This window comes from Scatophagus argus, chromosome 11 (genome assembly GCF_020382885.2).
Source record: "Scatophagus argus isolate fScaArg1 chromosome 11, fScaArg1.pri, whole genome shotgun sequence".
Taxonomy (NCBI): Eukaryota; Metazoa; Chordata; class Actinopteri; family Scatophagidae; genus Scatophagus; species Scatophagus argus.
In genome coordinates this window covers 23,759,147-23,775,330 of record NC_058503.1, presented here as the reverse complement: position 1 = coordinate 23,775,330, position 16,184 = coordinate 23,759,147, and the positions used below count along the sequence as shown (strand labels likewise).

General features: G+C 50.4%; 2 protein-coding genes across 11 annotated transcripts; one reads left to right on the top strand and one right to left on the bottom strand.

Moving 5' to 3' along the window:
• Positions 1-452: 452 nt before the first annotated feature.
• Positions 453-11,150, top strand: LOC124066836 (serine/threonine-protein kinase Nek5). 8 transcript variants are annotated; one of them, XR_006844649.1, is made up of 24 exons: positions 455-851; positions 1,018-1,124; positions 1,472-1,703; positions 2,145-2,241; positions 2,345-2,442; positions 2,533-2,616; positions 3,234-3,304; positions 3,964-4,050; positions 4,151-4,205; positions 5,304-5,417; positions 5,599-5,685; positions 6,068-6,113; positions 6,455-6,611; positions 7,045-7,123; positions 7,241-7,339; positions 7,560-7,706; positions 7,796-7,864; positions 8,051-8,107; positions 8,409-8,495; positions 8,580-8,754; positions 8,868-8,954; positions 9,042-9,219; positions 9,568-9,807; positions 10,048-11,149. XR_006844649.1 is itself a non-coding variant. In XM_046403630.1 (23 exons), the coding sequence occupies exons 3-23, from the start codon at positions 1,584-1,586 to the stop codon at positions 9,594-9,596; spliced, it is 2,061 nt and encodes a 686-aa protein (XP_046259586.1). In that variant the 5' UTR covers positions 453-851; positions 1,018-1,124; positions 1,472-1,583; the 3' UTR covers positions 9,597-9,742. The 8 variants fall into 8 exon arrangements, 6 of the variants coding, with proteins under 6 accessions (XP_046259586.1, XP_046259582.1, XP_046259583.1 ...); XR_006844648.1 differs by having other exon boundaries at positions 9,946-11,149; XM_046403630.1 differs by lacking the exon at positions 10,048-11,149 and having other exon boundaries at positions 453-851; positions 8,830-8,954; positions 9,568-9,742.
• A 253-nt stretch (positions 11,151-11,403) lies between these two features.
• Positions 11,404-15,532, bottom strand: LOC124066843 (GDP-Man:Man(3)GlcNAc(2)-PP-Dol alpha-1,2-mannosyltransferase-like). 3 transcript variants are annotated; one of them, XM_046403654.1, is made up of 6 exons: positions 15,255-15,529; positions 14,881-15,102; positions 14,296-14,498; positions 14,028-14,196; positions 12,889-13,526; positions 11,404-12,218 (listed from the first exon to the last, which is right to left on the bottom strand). In XM_046403654.1, exons 1-6 carry the CDS (start codon positions 15,305-15,307, stop codon positions 11,935-11,937), a joined length of 1,569 nt encoding a protein of 522 aa, XP_046259610.1. In that variant the 5' UTR covers positions 15,308-15,529; the 3' UTR covers positions 11,404-11,934. The 3 variants fall into 3 exon arrangements, with proteins under 3 accessions (XP_046259610.1, XP_046259609.1, XP_046259611.1); XM_046403653.1 differs by having other exon boundaries at positions 14,028-14,498; positions 15,255-15,531; XM_046403655.1 differs by lacking the exon at positions 14,881-15,102 and having other exon boundaries at positions 14,028-14,498; positions 15,255-15,532.
• Between the last annotated feature and the right edge of the window lie 652 nt (positions 15,533-16,184).

Sequence of the window (16,184 nt, the reverse complement as noted above, 5' to 3'; positions counted from 1 at the left end):
TCGGCTTGAAAGCACACTAATAAATAACAGAAGAAAATTAAATTTGCACACTTAAGAAAAATCTAAAATACAAATTAAAGTGAAGTGAATAAAGTGCACTCAGTGCCAATGTGTGGTGTTCTGTGAGTGTGTGATTGTGTGTGTCTGTGGCTGGGGTGGGACATGTGTGAGGTCCTGTAGGGGGGTGGGACATGTGTGAAGTCCTGTAGGGGGGTGGGACATGTGTGAAGTCCTGTAGGGGGGTGGGGCATGTGTGAGGTCCTGTAGGGGGGTGGGACATGTGTGAAGTCCTGTAGGGGGGTGGGACGTGAGTGTTTCACTGCAGGGGGGTTATTGCTTTAACAGCTCTGGGGAAGAAGCTGACCCCACCGGGTGGGTGGGGTCTGTGGCAATGCGTCTGGCCTTCTTCTGGACTCAGGTCCAGATCTGGTAGACTGCAGCCCGCAATCCCCTGTGCTGTCCTCACCACCCGGGATAAGTCCTTCCTGTCCTGTGCTGTGCAACTGCCATACCACACAGTCACACTGAGACACAGGATGCTTTCAACTGCGGCCCGATAAAAGTCCACAAGCAGCTGAGAAGACAGTCCAGTCCGTTTCAACTTCCTGAGAAAGAAGAGACGTGAAGTGGACTGAAGTCAGTGTGTCTTTCATCACAAACTCAGTCAGACTTCGAGCTGGTTTGGGTTAATCCCGGAGGACGGACGGATGGAGCGACACCACCTGTTGGGACTACAACTTCCGGAACACGTTGTGGTGCTTCCGCCCAGCGTCTTCCAGTCCAGTTTGGACCCGCTGTCGCCGCTTCGCTTCACGGTTTCCCCCTCTGAGAAGAGGACAGCTCAGTGAAAGGTGAGCCGAGACTTTTGTCTGACGGCAAAACAGGAAATCACGTCAGTCTGTCGTCCAAAATGAACTCATGTTAGCATGCTAATGAGAAAGCTGCCGTGTCTCCATGGCAACGGGCTGCTTCCGCCGGGACTCGACCCTGAAAACTGTTTGGTATGTGAGCCTATAGGGACAACAGATCAACAACACACACGCTCGAACTGTTTCCTGTCCAGCGCCTGCTGTGGAGGAGTACTCTGTTCTGTGTACTGCAGTACGGCCAGGGACGACTTCGAGGTACTTGTACTTGACTCCACTACAGCTCACATATCGTCCTGTTTACTCCAACACGATTGCCGGGTGTTGCATGTGTGTGTGTTCAGCTAAGGATGGGTCAAATGCAGAAGACAAATTCAGCGTGTGTATGTAAAAATATATATACTGTCAATAAAGTGAGTCTTAATTAACACGTCTATCTGGCAGCTTTAGTTGCAAATTGAACAAAAAATTAAATGATGTTTTGTGACGAGTTTATAAAATATGCTGACTCTCTCTGAATGTACAAGTACAGCAAATCAAACATGGTGAGGGCGAACATCTGCCTGGTTGTGACCACAGTTTGTTACGTTTTACAAACCAATCAGGCAGCAGATTCAAAATGAGCTCCAACAGGAAACAGGAGTCAGTCAGCTGATCTGAGGTCAGACAGGACGGGACAACACTGCATACTGAGCACCTGCGCGTCCTCCAGGTGTGATGGATGACTACGAGGTGATCTGTCAGATCGGAGAGGGCTCGTTCGGTCAGGCCTTCCTGGTTCGGCACAGAACAGATGGAGCCAAACGGCGTGTGGTCAAGCAGATCAGCCTCAGGAAGGTACGCGTCAGCACCAACACCTGTTTGTTTTAACATGTCTCACCTGCCGTCTGTCTGCCCGCGTCTCGGCCAGGTGTGGTGGCGTCCTGCAGGCTCTGTCACGTGACTTCCTGTGAAACAGACAGATGCTGTGTCCACAAGGGAGTCTGGGAGGTGCTGGTAGGTGCACAGAGCCAGTCTGGTCTCTTGGGTAGTCCTAATTTGGTTTTAATTGGTTATTTGATGCTATAAGAAGAGGCTGACACGTCATCACCTGATTGACTCTGGCTCCAAATGACATCACCAGAGCAAGATGGCGGCACTCGTATCAGGGATGTTTTGGCTTCACTTTGTTCGGTGGGAGGAAGTGCAGACACGTCGGCCATCTTTATATGAGTCTGGGGATGTCACCTCCACATGAGTTAAAGATGTTGTTTGACTAGCGGTGTGTTCACTGCTCAGATGTCAGCGAGGGAAAAGGAAGCATCCAAGAATGAAGTGACGCTGCTGTCCAAGATGAAACACCCCAACATCGTCACCTTCATCACATCTTTCCAAGGTGAGCGCAACCACACACACACCACATGTGATCATGTGTGTTTGCTTCAGTGTCAGAGTGTGAACCCTTCACTCTGTGTGTGTGTGTGTGTGTGTGTGTGTAGAGGGTTTCAGCCTGTACATAGTGATGGAGTACTGTGACGGAGGAGATCTGCTGAAGAAGATCAAACAGCAGAGAGGAGTCCCCTTCACTGAGGAGCAGGTACACACACGGACACACACACACACACGCACACACACACACACACAGTAACATGGTGGAAATGTGAATGTGTAAATGTGTGTTCCTCAGATCCTTGACTGGTTTGTTCAGATCTGTATGGGACTCAAATACATCCATGACAGGAAGATCCTGCACAGAGACATCAAAACTCAGGTATCTGATTCACTTCACACACACACACAATTACTGTCACCTGCTCTGATGTCTCTTGTGTTTAGAATTAATGGATTTATATTTTAGCGTGGCCTTCAAACTGTCTTGTCTGACCAGCAATCCAATCCAAAACAGTCAAAAGCGGAAAATGCTGACATTTTTAGTAGCTGCAAACAAATTGTTTGATGTTTGTGCTTGACAAACAAAACAGTTGTTGATTAATTTATTGTCAAGCAGCCCAATCAACTGATCATCTGATCGGCTAATCATTTCAGCAGTCAAGCAGCTCGTCTTTAAGCAGTGAGACACTGAAACCTCGTCTAAGTGCTTTAAAGGTTTGTGGTTTGTTTTGCAGAGTCTGAGTTCGTGCATGAGGCCTGTTGTTTCGTGTCATCTGTACGCAGTGTGTTGTATGAATAAAGTTTTGCCATCGTTCAAAGACACATGAATCCAACGTGATCACAGCTGCTGTGGGAAACGTTTCACAGTCTGAGAGTAAAAAGAGTTTCAGTGTAACTGAGCCTTGTATCCCACACGCACACACGCACACACACACACACACACACACACACACACACACACACACACACACATGTGCTGTCTCTCCTCTCGTCCAGAATATCTTCCTCACCAACGGAGGGATGAAAGCAAAGCTGGGGGACTTTGGAATCGCAAGAATGTTGAAGAAGTAAGTCAGTGTCATCTTCACACACACGCGCACACACACACACACGCACACACACACACACACACACACACACACACAGTGCAGCTGTTTGAGTGCTGTGTAACACATGGAAGACCTCCAACAAGTCATTAACATTCCATAAGCAGGACATGTAAACATACACTGTAATAATGTTGAACCTGTGAGACAGAACAGAGGGAACCAATCTCATCTGTGTACTGTAAGTACTGTGTACTCATCTGTGTACTGTGTGTGTATTTCTGTCATGTCCTACTGTATCAGATCACATAAGAAGAGAAGCAGCAGTGGAAAGTAACTAACTGCATTTACTCAAGTGCTGAACTGAACTTCACTGTCGACACGTTCCTTCATTAACATGAACACACAGCAAATGCGGCCTCATCCGCCGCTGAAAATAGTCCCCAGCACATGTCCTGTTCGTGACCTGGGAATGAACGCACACTGAAGACAAAAGCCAGATGTTAGTGGGTTTGGGTTATGAAAGAGGTGTTAAGGTCCAGCGTGACCAGAATCGTTACAGGCAAACAGACTGTCCTCTATGAGACGTCTGGACCTCGCCTCAGGAGCACGTTTCATGTGTCCAAGGCGTCCAGCGAGTTTCCACATGTGACCTGACTGAGTGTGTTGTGTCTGCGCAGCACCACGGAGCTGGCCAGGACTCGTGTCGGGACGCCGTACTACCTCTCCCCTGAGATCTGTGACAACCGGCCCTACAACAACAAGACGTACGTATGTCAGCCACAGCCTGAACCACCACGACGGCCTCAGCACGCCGCTCTTTCACTTCTCTTTCATCCTCTAATGAACAGTGTGTCCCCTCCACAGGGACGTCTGGTCTCTGGGCTGCGTCCTGTATGAACTCTGCACCCTGAGGCATCCAGTAAGCTGCACCACACCCAGCACATCCGCAGCTACTCCGCACACACGCGCACAGACCTGACGCTAACCCTGAACTGATGCTAACACCGAGCTAATGTTAACCCTGAACTGATGCTAACACCGAGCTAATGTTAACACTGAGCTGATGCTAACACCAAGCTGACGCTAACACTGAGCTGATGCAAACACAGAGCTGATGCTAACACTGAGCTGATGCTAACACTGAGCTGACGCTAACACTGAGCTGATGCAAACACAGAGCTGATGCTAACACTGAGCTGACGCTAACACTGAGCTGATGCAAACACAGAGCTGATGCTAACACTGAGCTGACGCTAACACCGAGCTGATGCAAACACTGAGCTGATGCTAACACCGAGCTGACGCTAACACCGAGCTGATGCAAACACTGAGCTGATGCTAACACCAAGCTGACGCTAACACTGAGCTGATGCTAACACTGAGCTGATGCTAACACCAAGCTGACGCTAACACTGAGCTGATGCTAACACTGAGCTGATGCTAACACTGAGCTGATGCTAACACCGAGCTGACGCTAACACTGAGCTGATGCAAACACAGAGCTGATGCTAACACTGAGCTGATGCTAACACTGAGCTGACGCTAACACTGAGCTGATGCAAACACAGAGCTGATGCTAACACTGAGCTGACGCTAACACCGAGCTGATGCAAACACTGAGCTGATGCTAACACCGAGCTGACGCTAACACCGAGCTGATGCAAACACTGAGCTGATGCTAACACCAAGCTGACGCTAACACTGAGCTGATGCTAACACTGAGCTGATGCTAACACTGAGCTGATGCAAACACAGAGCTAATGCTAACACTGAGCTGACGCTAACACCGAGCTGATGCAAACACTGAGCTGATGCTAACACGAAGCTGACGCTAACACTGAGCTGATGCTAACACTGAGCTGATGCTAACACTGAGCTGATGCAAACACAGAGCTAATGCTAACACTGAGCTGACGCTAACACCGAGCTGATGCAAACACTGAGCTGATGCTAACACGAAGCTGACGCTAACACTGAGCTGATGCTAACACTGTGTGTGTGTGTCCACCTGTCACAGTTTGAGGGCAGCAGTCTGCTGCAGCTGGTCAGGAAAATCTGCAGAGGGCGCTACAGCCAACTACCCAACCGCTACAGCCGAGAGCTCCACCAGCTGGTTGCCCAGCTCTTCAAGGTCAGACTAAACACAGTTTTTATGTCGCCGTTCTTCCTTCAGCGCGAGTGAAACTTTGCCTGTCGTCTTGCTCAGGAGTCTGAAGGACTTCCTGTGGGCAGCTGCAGATGTCAAACTCATTCTTAGTTACTTTACATGTTGATTACGAAGTGATTTTTTTAACACAGTCTCTGTCTTTCAGGTCAACCCCCGCGACCGTCCTTCAGTCAGCTCTGTGCTCAGGCGGCCTCACCTGGAGAAGCACATCAGCAGACACCTGGACCCACAGGTGATGACTCTGACTGGCTCTGGGGTCTGTGCTGCAGACCGGGTTCTGTGACAGACCGACAATCTGCTGTCGCTGCACAGTATTGAGCCACAATACGAGGAAGGAAAGGAGGATGTGGTGAAAGATCTGCAGCAGGATCTTACTCAACAAAAATAAGTAGTGATCTTCAGAGACATTTGTGTCATTTCCTGTTAACATAAAGCAGTAAAGTACTTGTAAAGTACTACAACAGAGTACTGTGACTGCAGCTGTTATTCAAGTCTTATGGATCCTCTGCTTCCCCAAATGAGAGTCCTCACAAGTGTAGAAGAGCCAATAACAGATGAGCCACGAAATCGTTCCCTAACACGTGTGTGTGTGTGTGTGTGTGTGTGTGATCCAGGTGGAGTTCAGCCACACGACGTTGTGTGGAGACAAGGCAGGAGCAGGTAACACACTGACATACAGGTAACACGGAACACACACACACTGCAGCTTCACCTCAGGTGTTTGATGTGGACTCTGGCGCCACCCAGTGGTGGTCTGCAGGGAAACACGCCCGTCCTCGAGACCAGCGGGATCCTGGTTGGAGGACTGTGAGCACACGTTGTGTTTTGGCAACACCAGAACACAACGTGTGTGTGTGTCCTCACACACTCGTCATTTATGCTTCAACAACAGACGACAACTAAACCGAGTTCACTCATGTTTCTCCATCAGAGGGTCGAGAGCAGGAAACAGCAGGCAGTCACCTGTTGTTGTTCTAACTGGACACTCTCCTGCTGTCCAGAGAGGAGACAGACGTCCAGACCTCCAGAGAGACCCGAGACTGCTGTCAAGACACGTCCTGCTAAAGCAGCACCTGCTCCTGCTGCTCCTGCTGCTCCTGCTGCTCCTGCTGCTCCTCAGGCGGGAGGTGAAGCCCACCCTGTGCAGCCGTTCCAGCTGTGAGTGGCTGCAGCCAAACGTTATTTTCATCATCAGTTGATCTGTGGATTTTATTTCTCCAGTCAGCGATCACTTGTTTTGTCTGTAAACAGTGAAAAGCGTCCGTCCCAGCTTTCCAGACGTCAAAGTGATGTGTCCAAGCTGCTCCTTTCGGTCTGATCAACAGTCCAACTCAAGCTTATTCTCACAATCGGTCGATTATCGCAGCAGTTTCCCACTGATCTTCTGTTGAGCGACTAGTCGCTCCACTCTCCGTACATCGGGGTAACACACCTTATGACTCGCTACCCATCAGCCACCAGGTGGAGAACACCTGGAGCTGACAGCCCGCAGGCTGTACACACTGACTCACAGGAGCAGCAGGGACATTTCCAGTTAGAGGCTGATGACTCACTGTAACTCTGTGTGTGTGTGTGTGTGTGTGTGCATCAGTGTGGCTGCAGCTCGTCATGAATACCTGCAGAGGAGACACGAGGCCAACCAGTACAAGCTGAGAGCAGAGAAACAGCTGGTAGGTTTCATCTGCCGGCTCGCGCTGACACAAAACCTTCACCTTCAACAGATCACAGATGGACCGTCTCACCTTTGACCTGTCCTCTCTGTCCTCTCTGTCCTCTCTGACCATCAGGGTCTGCGTCCGTGTACAGCTGAGACAAACAGGAAACAGGAAGTGGGACGCCCTGAACACCAGCATGCACCTCTGCACAGGAGGAAGGAGGGACAGCAGGTAGGACTCAGAGGAGACAGGATGTAGGGACAACATCGGGGACCTTACGATCCACCTCTCAGAGCCTCTACAGAGCACAACCTGCCGCCTCAAGACAATCCACTCGCTTTTCAAAATAAAACCAGCTCAGTGTCCCACCAAAGCAGACAAAGCAGAGAGCAGTTACTTCAAGTTACTGAAGTAACTGAAGTAACTTGTGTGTGTGCGTGTGTGTGTGCAGGACTACCTGCGTCAGCTGGAGGTCATCAGACAGCAGTATCAGCAGGAAATGAGGCAGAGGAGGCTGAGAGCTGAAGCAGAGGTCCAGTCCCCGTCCTCCGGTCTGAAGGGGCCCACTGGGACCCCGAGACGCTCCTGCCAGTCTCCTGTCAGTACCTCACTGTCCCTGTCTTCCTGTGTCCACCTGATGAGTCACACAGTAACTCACTGAGATGTTTTTATTCTGTCGTGTGTCAGACTCAACACAAACACAGAACGTTTGTGGTGGAGGAGCCCAGAGAGCAGCAGCGAGCCCCACCTGCACAGGTAAGCACTGACCACAAACCACTTGTTTATTATTATTATTATTGATTTTAACAGGACCGATAATCAGTTCGTCCAGAGAGGAGACGGTCGTGATGTGCGGCCTCGTTTAGCTTCCGGCTAATGAACACGGTGAAGTCAGTGCAGAGCGACGCGTCCTGTAACGGCTGTGTGTGCTTCCTGCTGCAGGACGCTGCTCGCGCGCTGATCAGAGACCAGAGGAGGGCGCTGCAGACAAGACCCAAGGTGAGATCAGACCACCTGGACCGAGTCAGACCCGCTTCACACCCCGAATGCACTGAAACATTAAGAAAGACATTAGAATGGAAACAAAGGTTAACATAAATACAGACAGGAGAGCGAGACGCACTGCTGCTTGTCCACATGTAGTTTGTCTCTGTGGACAGTCTGAGAGGGGACACGTGGTCAGAGTCCAGCAGCAGAACTTCACAGACATCTGCTCTGATGCATTCACTGCTGCTGGTTTGTTTGGGACTCGAGCTGAAGACCATTACAGTCATGTGAGCTGCTGTTTGTCTCCCTGCAGAAGGGAATCATGTTTGAAATCCGGTTAGACGACGGAGGGACGATGGAGGACACGGAGGAGGAGAAAGAGGAGAGGAGAGAGGAGGAGGTACGTGGTGACTCGCTGTCCCGCTTTCTCTTCTTCTTCTTCTTCTTCTTCTCTCTCTTATTCTGCCACCAACTCCCCCAACAGGAAGTGGACCCTCTGAACCAGACTCTGAGCTTCCAGGAGGGAGAGGAGTTGAAGCTCAGTGATTGGTCAGAGGCGAGGAGGGGGTGGAGCCAAAGGACTCCTCAGACTCTGCTAGATGCACTCGCCAAAATGGACGTCAACTCCATCTACAACACCGCGGTCGAGGGAGATGAAGGTGAGCTTTCTTCTATCTGTCACTGATCAGTGATCAGCAGGTGGAGACAGCTGGCCCAGCTCCACCCATGTCCAGTCTGTGTGTCCCCTGTGTGTCCCCTGTCCCCCCCTCAGGTCGCAGGCAGTGGGTGGACGGCCCCCCCTACACCCTGCTGGAGGCTCTCGCTCAGGCTGGACTCAGATCATCGACCGTGGCTGCAGGTCAGATGTCCCCGTCTCACCTGAGGACATGTTCGCCTCACTGACTGAGCTCAGGACACACTGAACTGTCTTCACTCTGTCATTTAGAGTCAGAGACAGGCCGAGTGGAGGTGGAGGAGGAGCAGGAGGAGGTGGAGGAGGAGCAGCAGGAAGAGGAGGTGGAGGAGGAGCAGCAGCAGGAGGAGGCGGAGCAGCAGGAGCAGGAGGACTCTGATGTGGAGGTGGATGAAGAGCGTCTGGAGCCGCGGTCAGACGATGACGACACGTGAGTCAGTGACCTCCATTCAAACGAACTCGACATGTTGGCTGTGCTGATGTTTTCTCTGAGGTTTCTGGTTATGAACTTGATAAAATGAGATGCATGGGTTGAAACAGGCTCTGATTATTGAATATGTGGTCGGGAACCCTGACTCGAGTGCACCCAGAGGCCACAGACTGTTCAGCGTCTGTAAACCGTCTCACTGCTGTTAAAACCATTTAGATGCAGAAAAAGAACTAAGTTAAGACGGCCGATTAGCTGCGGTGACCGGGACCCAGGAGGCTCCTGATCCATCGATCAGATTCCACTCTGCTGCTCCACACCAGGTCATGTCGGTTTCCTGTCGGTCAACAGGAACTTTGAGGACTCGGAGGACGAGCTGAGAGGGGCGGTCGCAGACTCCATGAAGAACCTGTTTGTCCCGGAGGACAGCAGTCCGGAGGTGATGCAGACGGCCAGCACACCCAGCCAGAGTCCAGTCCAGTGCCAGCCGTATCAGACTGACATGAAGGTCGGACCCTAATGAATCCACAACACGCCTGGAGGGGCGGAGCCTCCATAAGCAACCCCCCCACCACCACCACCACCACCCAGGTGACACTCAGGCCGGGTGGGCTTCACGGCTGGTTTCTGTGTGTGTGTGTTTGTGTACAGTTTTAATGAATGTTTGTAAAGACTGATTTTGATTTCATGAACGAATCTGTTTGTTCTGTTGGTGTGTTTGCTGTTCAGGTGCTGCAGTGTTAACTGAATCACCATCGAGTCTGCTGATCCATAAATCAGCTCGAGTCATTTTTTAGGAAAAAAGTCCATTTTGTTTTCTTTGTTCCTCAGTGACGGCAAACTGACAACACGACACGTCTGTGGACGTCAGGATTTAATAGATCAGTCAGTCAGTCAATCAATCAATCAGGGAAATAATCGACACTGAAGAGAATCATCACTTGAGTCTGTCAGGAAACAAAGTCAGCATGGTTCCTCTTTCAGAATAAAGGTTTTTTAACTCTCACGATTTTATTTCTGTAAACAGGAAGTGAAAGAACATTTAAATAAGAGAGATTTGGTCACCACATGTGAAAAGTGACTAAAACCAAAGCTATGATGAAAATCACCTCACTTTTAACTGAATGTGACTCGTGGACGTCGCCGTTGTCATGGTGAACTCAAGCTGAGCTCTCAGTCATTTTTGTAACGTTCACTTGTATCCGTCACTGCCTAGTGATCAGCAGGTGGAGACAGGTGGAGAGGCTCCGCCCACTGCAAAACGAGCCTGGTGTTGTTAAAGATGCTCCACTCTGTGGTACAAAGTATCCACATGTTTTATGTTACAGTCTCATTCCAAAATGGATTAAATTCATTTTCCCCTCAAAATTCTGCACAAAACACCTCATAATGACAAAGTGAAACAAGTTTGCTTGAATTTTTTGCAAATTTATTAAAAATAAAAAAACACAAATGTAACATGTGCATAAGTATTCACACTCTGTGATCAATACTTTGTTACAGCCTCGAGCCTGCCTGAGTCTGATCCTTTAAGCTTGGCACACTTATGTTTGAGCAGTTTCTCCCACTCTTCAGTGCAGGAGCTCAGGTGGGCTTTAATGAGGTGCACTGATGCATTTTACTGAGGAGAGGCCATTCAGGCCTGACTGCTGGATTTATCTGCAGCAGACATGGTTGTCCTTCTTGAAGGTTCTTCCCCCTCCACAGAGCAAAGCTGGAGCTCTGTCACAGTGACCATTGGGTTGTTGGTCACCTCCCTGACTGAGGCCCTTCCACCCCGATCACTCAGTTAGCTTGTTCCACTTATGGATTATGGAGGCCACTGTGCTCTTAATGCAGCAGAGGTCTTTCTGTACCTGGACACAATCCTGTCTCAGAGGTCTGCAGACGATTCCTTTGACTTCATGGTTCTGACGTGCTGTCAACTGTGAGGGCTTATATAGACAGGTGTGTGCCTTTCCAGATCACAGCCAATCAGCTGAATTTACCACAGGTGGACTCAACTCAAGCTGTAGAAACCTCTGAAGGATGATCCATGGAAACAGGAAGCACCTGAGCTCAGTTTTGAGTGTCATGACAAAGACTGTGAATACTTATGTACATGTTACATGTTTTGTTTCTCATTTTTAATAAATTCGCAAAAATTCAAGCAAACTTGTTTCACTGTCATTATGAGGTATTTTGTGTAGAATTTTGAGGGAGAAATTTAATCCATTTTGAAATGAGACTGTAACATAACATTCCGGATGTTACAGTAAGTACTGCAGTACAGTATAAGTACTGCAGTACAATACACTACTCCAGTACTGTCCCATTGTTTATTGTCCAAAATGAGCTCATGTTAGCAGGCTAATAAGAAAGCTGCCATGTCTCCGTGGTATAACTTAAACTGTGCAGGGGAACTTCTGAGATCTTCTGGAGCAAAACCTTGTCGTCTCTGGCTCTCCTCTGGTCACCTGGAGACCGACCTGAGGACCACAGGAGTTTGACACATGCAGAGGGACCGGACGTGTCCTGTTTCTGCTGCTTCATGGTGTTGGATAAGAAGGACAGTTTTAGTCCACCTCGAACAGGAGTTCTTTGATCTGTTATTTTAAATCTGAACTGAGGCATCACGTCACACTTTACTAACAGGGTTGGAGGGTTGGAGTTGGTCCTTGGTGCTTCAGCCTCATGAATGTGTCCCCCTGCTGGACACCAGGCCTCGTCTGCTCCTCCTCATCGCTCCAGTTTCCTCATCAGAGAATCTGTGGCGGCGAGGAAACAGGCCTCAAACTCCTGGTCGGAGAATCGCTCCACAGAGCGCCGAGCGTTTCGCCTGATCTCCAGTCTGGCAGACAGAGACAGCGTTAAGATGGTTTCCATGGCAGCGGCATAGCCGTCCTCGCTATCAGCCAGGAAGCCCGTCTGTCCGCCTTCGTATGGCACCACGATGTCCAGCTTTGGACCTCCTGACTTATGAGCCAGAACGATGGTGCCTGCAGCCATACACTCCACCACACCTGGGGAAAAAAGAACAGTTTGTCCTGAAGGTGGCGCTAGAGGAGGAACAACAGTTTGTATCAATTCACATAACTTTATTTAGCATGTTAGCATGCTAACTGTCGCCTGTTAGCACATGCACTGTTAGCATGTTTTGAAGTACACACCCAAAGTGTTCAAACCTAAAAATATAAATCATGTCCACGAACTAAACTTGTCAAAACTAATTCAATCCAAAGTGTTACGTCATGCGTGTCAGTTTTATTTCATCCAGCAGTTTCAGTTCCAAAATGTTTCTAATACTTTTACATGGCAGCACCAGCTCTCCCAGTGAAACTTCCAGTTCAGACTGGTGAGAAGCGAAGTCAAGAGGACACTGAGCAGAGCAAACAGCTCAGAATGGACGATCGTTTTAGGTTCATTTGGAGTCTGAATTCATTTAATTCACATAATCTTCATTTCATTTGAACACTTTGGGTGTAATACCGACTTGGTGACAGCAAGAAATGCTAACTTGAGGCATGTTGCTGACACAGAATTATTAGCATGCTATGTTAGCAATGTAAATGAAAAGTCACATGATCACCACGGACGTGAGGATGGATGCTGTGGCGCGTGTGGACGCCATGATGAGCCATCCAGTAGTTTGACATAAACATAAATCCCGTGGAGACGCGCGTGCGTCCTCACCTATGCCGAAGTGTTCGTTCCACATGGTGTGCAGTCCGATGGTGGCGTTGACCAGCTCCCTCTTCAGCTCCTCAAAGGGCACGTTGAGTCTGAAGTCGACACGGTCGGACACGCCGAGCTCCTGGCAGAGCCCCCGCAGCATCAGCACCCTGTCCTCGTCCTCCTGGTTTCTGCACCCGCCAATCAGCACCAGCCGCAGCGACTCCCGCCCACCGGGCGTCCCCGCTCTCCTGTCCAGCAGTTTGCCAAAGGCCCTGATCTGCAGCTGGTGGTCCTTCTCCGGCCGAAACTGACCCACCGACACGATGGAGTGGCACTTCCTGTCCACTCCTGCGTCCTCCTCCTGTCCGCTCCTCAGCTCCTCCTGTCCGAGCTCCTCCCAGCCCTCCTCGGACTCATCTTCCTCTTCCAGGGGCACGTCCAGAAAAGCCCTGACGTCGCAGGGCGGGTAGACGACGCCGGTGCGGCTCGGGCATCGCCACAGAGCCAGAATGTGTCCCAGCGTCCAGGTGGAGTTCACCATGACGACGTCGCTGCAGGAGCCGGCCAGGCCGTACAGCAGGGCGAAGCAGCAGTAGTACAGCACCTTGACCGCGCTCAGCACGGGGTTTCTGGAGATGAAGTCAGCGTTGTTGAATCTGGAATGAAGACAGGAGGTTCTGAACAGTCCGTCTGGTTCAGGGTGAACCACCAGCTGCTCAGAGACGAGTGCCAGCTGTGAGCTAACAAGACAAACTTCAGACGTGGTTACCGATTTTATCCGAATAACCTGAGCCGGCACTGACTTTAGGGGGGAAATTCTGACATCGATGAATCGATATCGGTCATTCGGCTCTCTGATAGGCCAACATCGTCCAATAATATCGGTCAGGCTCGAGTCAATACAACCAATCACACAGCTGGATTTTTGTTTAGCTTGCCAGCTGATGTGACTGTTAAAGCGGCTTGGTTGGATTTTAAATCGCTGTTTGATACTCGGTCATCTGAGCAGAAACAGAGCCAACTCTGCCTCTGATTGGCTGGTGCTTCACACCTTCAGTGCTTCGATTGGTTAGGTTTAGGCAGGAGGAATGATGACTGGTTACTGTCAGAGTGTCGGGTAAGCCAATCAGAGGGAGCCTTCACCGCCCCCTGCCTACCTGGGGTTCCTCTCTCTGACCACAGACAGCATGTCGGTGCTGACGGTGGGATAGTGGACGTAGCTCGCCACCTTGCAGCCTCCCAGGTAGCGGAAGATGGGCAGCGTGAAGGCGTAGCCCATCGAGTCCACGTACAGGTCAGGAACGAAGGCCGTCAGCGCCTCCCAGCCTGCAACACACACCCACAAGCTTCTGTTTCCACCAGCTAACACCTGGTGCCAAATACCACAAGCTCTCAGTACTTTACACGCCGCTGAAGCGTTCTTACCCAGGAACATGGAGCCGGCGCTCTGGCCCAGCAGGGTGAAGTGAGGGTACGAGCTGGCCTCCACCAGCACGCGGTGACGCAGGAAGATGAAGGTGACTGGTCGGGGCAGCGTGATGTTGAAACGCCGTCGGGCTCCCTCCACAATCTGCTCGCCTGTCACTCCCTGGTCACCCGTGTAAACCACAAAGCAGACGCCGGGGTACCTGGACGGGAGGGAAAACATCCAGTCAGGCCCGGCGATTTTAGAGTCAGCAACTGTGGTCACACACCTGAATCAGCCTCTGCGGCTCTCAGAGTTCAGCACCGCAGTCGGCGGTCGGATTTTGCGCTTCTCTTTGGCGCAGTTCAAAACAGAAGCTGAATATGTTTGGCTTTGGTGGTTGAACTCTGAGAAATTAGTCATTTTTCATTATGTTCTGGCTTTAATCGAGAGCCTGCACATCATTCGTTAGCTGGACGGACTCCACGGTCTACTGCACCAGCAACAAGCCTCCACAGACCCAGAGCGCATGTAAGTCAGAGTGAGTGACCAAGCCGTGTCCAGACGGGACAGACGGGACAGACAGACAGCTGAGGCCCGTGTACCGGTGCATGAGAGCCCGCAGGGAGCACCAGAGGACCCGCTCCCCGCCTCCTCCGGCGTTGCAGTACGGGTGGAAGAAAGCCACGGCGGGGCCGCCGTCCTGAGCCCGGCGAGCCTTGCGGCGGCCCTGCAGCCACGCGCGGACCCCCAGCAGGAGCAGCAGCAGCAGGAGCGTCAGGAACAGGCTGAGGTAGGCGCAGGGGACCACCAAGGACCACAACAACCTGAGGAGGAGCCACAGAGGACAGTGAACCACACTCCTGCTCCTACTCCGACGTTAGCCACCTAGCTGCTAGTTCAGCTAAAGCTAGCTGCCCGCTGCGAGCACCACAGTTAAACTCACGTTCATTACAGCATTCTGAGAGAAGACCCGTACCTCATTAAATCGCAGAAACACAGAGAAAAGTGGTGATGGTCGTGTCCTGCCATTTCCAACGCTTGACGTGACAATACCGGAAGTTGCTGTCAGCTGACCGAACTGCCTCTCTGCGATTGGCTCGCTGTTTGTTTGCCCACACGTCATCGACATGTGACTTCTACCTGCCAGTTTATTTAGTTATATATTTATTGTGACAGGCAAAAATGTGAGCTTCCTGCGTGCCGGATCCAGGATCAGTGCACACACGGGATGGAAGTAACAGACAGACGACCATCACCGTTACCTGACTGCACCTGACTGCACCTGACTGCAGACTTTGGTGCCGGGACTCTGTTGTCCTCCAGCTGCTGCGTGTCCACACACAGCAGCTGGACACAGTCAGCTCAGTAAGAACACATTGTGGTGTTAAAGTACAGATTAGACAAACGATATTCAACACGCTAATTGGTGAACTTGACAGGAGCTGACTGACCTGAAATCAGTGAAACTAAAGAAAAGTATTTTACTTCCTTCCTTCACCTCCGTAATATCGCTAAGATTAGGAGCATCTTCTCTCAGAGTGATGCTGAAAAACTCATCCATGCTTTTGTTACTTCTAGCCTGGACTACTGCGGCTCATTATTGTCAGGATGTCCAAATGACTCCATTAATAGCCATTATAGATCACATCTCGCCCGTCTTAGCTTCCCTTCACTGGCTTCCAGTAAAATTCAGAATAAACTTTTTTTTTTTAATTCTCCCACTTACATATAAGGCCCTAAGTGGACTCGCCCCGTCATACCTGCAGGATCTAATAGTCCCATATATTCCCAATAGATCACTTAGATCACAGAGTGCAGGTTTACTTGCAGGTCCCAGAATTCATAAAAGTAAACCCACACGGAAAGGAAATATATGAACATATATCCAAATATATGCAGAATACTG